The 5,354-nt window shown below is 39.7% G+C and overlaps 1 protein-coding gene across 1 annotated transcript; it reads right to left on the minus strand.

The window, feature by feature from the left end:
- Positions 1 to 329: 329 nt before the first annotated feature.
- On the minus strand, positions 330 to 2,344 carry LOC110408925 (FAD-dependent oxidoreductase family protein). The gene is made up of 2 exons (XM_021418076.2): positions 1,007 to 2,344; positions 330 to 905 (listed from the first exon to the last, which is right to left on the minus strand). Exons 1-2 carry the CDS (start codon positions 1,905 to 1,907, stop codon positions 523 to 525), a joined length of 1,284 nt encoding a protein of 427 aa, XP_021273751.1. The 5' UTR covers positions 1,908 to 2,344; the 3' UTR covers positions 330 to 522.
- Positions 2,345 to 5,354: the final 3,010 nt, after the last annotated feature.

The raw sequence follows: 5,354 nt of genomic DNA on the forward strand, positions 1-5,354 counted from the left end.
GGTACATTCTCTCATCCCGCATACTGCTCCCGCCCCTCCCAGGAGCCCTAATATATACTATGATGAGAATAAAAGAAAGATGGATGGCTTTCAGTTTTCTTCACTAGTATCTTTTGTTAAGAAACCTACGACAGTCAACGTGGAATGTTCTCATTCATCTTCACAAAAGAGGTACAAATTGATATCTTGGAAAGCTCAACCACATTCTTGAGTCTGTTGCCAGAGCAAACTAGTGTTTATCTCTGACTCTCTTACTTTTATCTCAACATAAAAAGCAAAGAACTGATCGGCATAAATTTAGAAAACAAAAATCGATTAATTTCAAATGATTCTATCACAAACCAATTGGTACATTAGTTTATATATATTTATTTTTAAACGGTTGGGGCAAAGAGGCAGTAGCAAGTATCATTGTTTCTACAGGTGACAATCCCCAATGCTCATCTTACTTTACAAGGATTCACAGCAGAAGCACTAAAGTGAAGCTTCCTTCAATGAAAATGATTTCTGAAAATACATATCTCAAACCTTAACCTTCCTACGCCCTACAAATCTAGCAGGACTAAACCGACTAAGATCAACAATGCTAGCACGTCCATCAAGAACAAGCTCAGCCACAGCAGCACCTGTAGCTGGACCATTGAGAATTCCCCAACAACTATGACCAGTGGCCACATAACACCCCTTGACTCCTGGAAGTTCTCCTATCACTGGCACACCATCGTCGGTGCATGGCAAGAAGCAAGCTTGCTCTGCCTTCACTCGCGCCTCTCCTTCAGCCAGATGGCTCGAAACGTTACTAGCCACCCTCTTCAGCATCTGTATTGACTCTGGGTTGCCAACTATTTGCTCTGGATCATCTGGCACCTCCTCCTCCGCCGACATCCCACATAAGTACACCTCCCCTAACAATCCAATTCATACAATTATGATAAAAATATGCTAAATCGTTTATGTTTTAAAATGCAGTATATACAAATAGTTCAAAATCAGAAATTTAACGTACCAGTTGGACGAGGGAAAACTTCGGGGTCCATGGCTTTGCCGCCCTGCAGATGATAGCTAAGAAAAAGAGCATGGGGCGTTATAGCACCAGGCTCTTTCGGCTCCAGGACAATACTATGGACCTTCAGCCCATAAACTCTGAACATCGAAGCCAACATCTCAAACTTTCCAGTCCACGGCCCAAGTGCCAAAATGACCGAGTCTGACTCAATAACTCGTCCCCCTTCAAGTACCACCGATCCAACTCGCCCTTCCTCAACCCGCACCTCCTCCAATTTCCCAATCACCACGTCAACACCGTATTTTTCAACAGCCGTATTTAACAGAGTTGTAGTAAATAATTGAGGATGAACTTGGGCTGTCGTTTGGGTCGATCCAATCGTTCTGGGCCCACGTGCCGGCCTATCGACCCAAGATGGGATTGTAGAGTCACCGGACGGAGAAGATGATCGTGATTCGGTTATTGTAACGCTGAGAGTGGTGAGGGGTCGATAGCCGTACGATTCGGGTCCGTTTAGTTCTTCGGAGAGTGCACGATGGAGATTAAAGCTAGCGCGCGCAAGTGGCCCGACAGCACCACCGTCGCACCAATCTAGAGCGAGGAATCCGCCGGCTTTTCCGGAAGCGGCACAGGCTACGCAGGATTTTTCAACTAGAGTAACGGCGGCGCCCTTTTTGGCGAGGAAATAAGCCGTGCAAACACCGATTACGCCGCCTCCGCAGACCACAACGCGCTTTGTCGTTTCTGGTTGTCGTTGGTCATCCATTTGTTGTGATGGTGACGAGAAGCAACGGATCGAAGCGGCGGTTATCACAACGTTAGAGAGCGTTCGATGGTTTCGGTTCGGTCGGAGGAAGAGAGTGAGTGCGGATAGCGGCGATGAGGGTGATGTGACCGCCATATCCAACTGATTGCTTTTTGTATAGTGAGGCGGTAACCGGTGGTCTGGAGCTGACACGTGTTATTTTAAATTAAATTAATTTCCAAACTGGTTCATGGAGGATACATTTTATTGTACTTGGGTCCAGATTCAATTCCTGGGTTCGATCACCATGTTTCCTTTAGCCCAAATACTTTTGATTTTCTGGGCGTGGGTAGGCAAAACTGTTATTTTCTTAGCCCAAAAGAAAGTGTATGCTCTCAACTTTCCAATGAGCAAAAACAGCTTCTCTCCGCCAACCTCGGTGCTCACCCTAAGCTGCTTGGAATTAACACTTTTCTTTTTTCCCAAACGAGATCTTCTAATTATCAAAGACTAATCATAACCTTCCAACTTTTGGCCAAGTGCGATTGGTAAGCAGACAATCAAAGGCATGGAGGGTTGAATGCATATATAAGGGAGCAGAGACCACCACAAATCCCACTTAAGTCACATGAAATATCAAATTGTTAGCATATTTTCAGGTAATAATTACTTTTAATTATATGAAATAATGGTAGTTCAAATGGGGGGAGATGGTAGTGGGAAATGACCTGTCCTCTCCACAGAATTATCTCTTCCATCCTCGCAATCTTTTTGGAATCATTTTTCTATTTATTTCCAATTTGCAACAAAAAAAAAAAAAGTCCTGTTTCTGTCTGTTATTGACATTACCAGTGTCATCAAACCCTCGTTACAAAGGAATTGTCGTCATTTTTGCGAGAGGACCCAATCAACTTGAAGACTCGCACTAAGGCGACAACAATTCCTAAGTCCTATCCAATTACCTCCTCAATCTAAGATGTTAGGTGAATTATTAGTTTTGTCACATAGCTCTGTTTTTTTTTTCTCCCCCTTTAAGAAAACTAGGGAAAAATTAATTAGTGTTAACATTGCTAGCCATTTTGACTATAGGGATGGCAGCCGTTTATATCCCTTTGGGTTTTGTGTTCTGTTTAATTCTGTTTTGGGAGATTATTAGGGGATACCATGTAGTACTAACTTGATGAGATCTCATAAATTACTATACATTTTGATATTATCTCCTTTCCCAATCATGAGATGATGAAGTTGAATGCAAAAAATTTTCGATAGGAGTAGATAGAGAGATGAGATATTAATGTGACATGTCAAATTGAAGATAAAAGAAATGAAAAATAAAGATCTATGGTGATTAGATTATACATAACCTTCTTCATGTTTCTCTGGGATTTCTTGTCTGACTTTAGTTGGATAGAGGACAAAAATGCAAGATATCAAATCCCAATTCCCTTTTATCTTCCTTAATTTTCCTGGCAACTTGATTGATAGGAAGCTAGTAGGTGTTGGTTTGTGGAGTCAATTAGGGTCCCTCAGCCCTCAGATAGCTCCCACCCATCTTACAACTTAAGAGACCGAGTCAAGCAGGGGTCCCAACCACATAATTGAACGTGAAATTGAAAAAATTTATACACAAAATTAAATAGTTGCAGTTCAACAGTTATTGGTCATTATCAAACCAGGGAAATTTAAAAAACAAAAAAGAAAAAAACAAAACAAAGTGCCCGTATAACTCCAGAAAGAGAAAAATAATAATAACGATACCCAGCGGCCACAAGCAAACAAGAGAGAACCACCCTCTAACAGATAGATATAGACCCTACATTCTCCCAAAGACAATTTGACATTGGCATGAATGGAAACTGCAAAATCTTTTCCTCCCGTTCACACCCCCAAAATGCGAACGCCCCCACACGACCAGACCTAACACCTAATAAGCCAAGTTTGAAAAAATTATTGCTACTTAGTTAGGAACTAGTTATTAGGTGCTTTGCTTGACTTGCTACAACTTCTGTTTTCTTTTGTTTGTTTGGCAAGAAAGCTTAAAAATCTCATGTGTGGTAACTTTCTTTTTCTTCTTCTGGTAATTGGGATTGGCGGATGATATGGACATATGGGTAAGTTTGATACACAGTAGATGGTATTGTTTAGGTCAAAGTAACTGAATTTCTGCTGTGACATAGAACTCTAGACAAATCGAATTATTTATAGCAAACTTAGCTATTTAAATTGGTTTGGTTTGAAGAAAAGTATTGATAACTAGAGAAAACTGGGTAAATGATTTTGACGTCTCAAAACAATTGATTGAAAATTTTGAAGTGAACACTTTGGACCTAAACAACAAATTTTTTTCCCTTGTATCAGATCAAGTCTGCCGAATTGAAAATAAAGATTAAAAAAAAAAAAGTGGAAAACTGTGTTAGAGTGGAGACAAGCTGGCTTTACTAAGGAAAGCATAATGATTATTATATTCAGAAGTGATTCTTATCTGAATTATTATGACTTTGTTTGAGAGTGAAATTTTGGATTATCTCAAAGTCTCAACACAACTCAATCTGAAAAACCTGGCTAGCCCAATTAAGCTACCAAGGCTCGTAAACGACAATGACCCCTAACCTAACCACAGGCCAGAGGACAGGGAACATGGGGCTCCACCACATTGACAAAGCCCGTATGATTGGAGGGCTTAGGGCTCTAAGGCTCTCTCTCTCTCTCCTATGCTGTACAATAACCCATCAATTGATGATCGTGAAACATTGAAACCTCCTTTTTTCCTAACAAAAATTCCTGACGGATTTTTGTTTTCTTTTTGTGTTTTCAACTGAGCATTGAAGGGCAAATCATTGATGCGTTTCGATACTTTATTAGAACAAAGCATGAAGCTGTTGGTTAGTTCAAAATCCACTAATCTTTGCTAGTTGGATGGAAAAGGATAACACCCCCACTACCCCCCTTTTATTGTTTTGGTTTTGTCTGTAGATGGTCCATCATTCATCGTCCGTGGTACCCAACCCAAGCCATTGCACATTTGCATGTGATGCTCATAACTTGCTTATTTTATATTGCTTTTACTTGCATGTGTTATCTTCCCCTCCTCCCCCTCTTTTTTTTCTTTCTTTTTCCTTTCGGATTTGTGCAATAGATGAACATAAAACAATACTTCCTTTAAAGCCTTAATGAAAATTATGTTTATAAATTGTTTTGTTCATAAACTTAATTAAGTCTTCTAAAACAAATACTATAAAATTAAAGAAAAAAGCATGAATGGGTTGGGGAGCAATTTCGCTTAGATCCTATCAATATGCCTTTGCTTGATTCTGAGAAGGAACAGTTACCAAGTTTCAGTTGGAAGAAAAGAAAGGGGGAAAGCAAAAGGAAAGGAGGATAAAATTTGATGAATAAGAGTAATCATATCATAATTAATCATAAGCTCAACACTTTCATTTGCAAAATATATTGTATTTTATCCAATTAAATGTTAATCAATCATAATCTTCAAACAGTAATTAATTGCTTTAACAAAAGAAAAGCAAAACAGAAATGGCTGCGCCCACCAACACTTCTTTAGAAGATGGATGCATGCATTATGTTGTGGAATGATTAAAGTAT

Source organism: Theobroma umbraticum, unplaced genomic scaffold (genome assembly GCF_002168275.2).
Source record: "Theobroma umbraticum cultivar Fairchild unplaced genomic scaffold, ASM216827v3 scaffold_44.0, whole genome shotgun sequence".
NCBI lineage: Eukaryota > Viridiplantae > Streptophyta > Magnoliopsida > Malvales > Malvaceae > Theobroma > Theobroma umbraticum.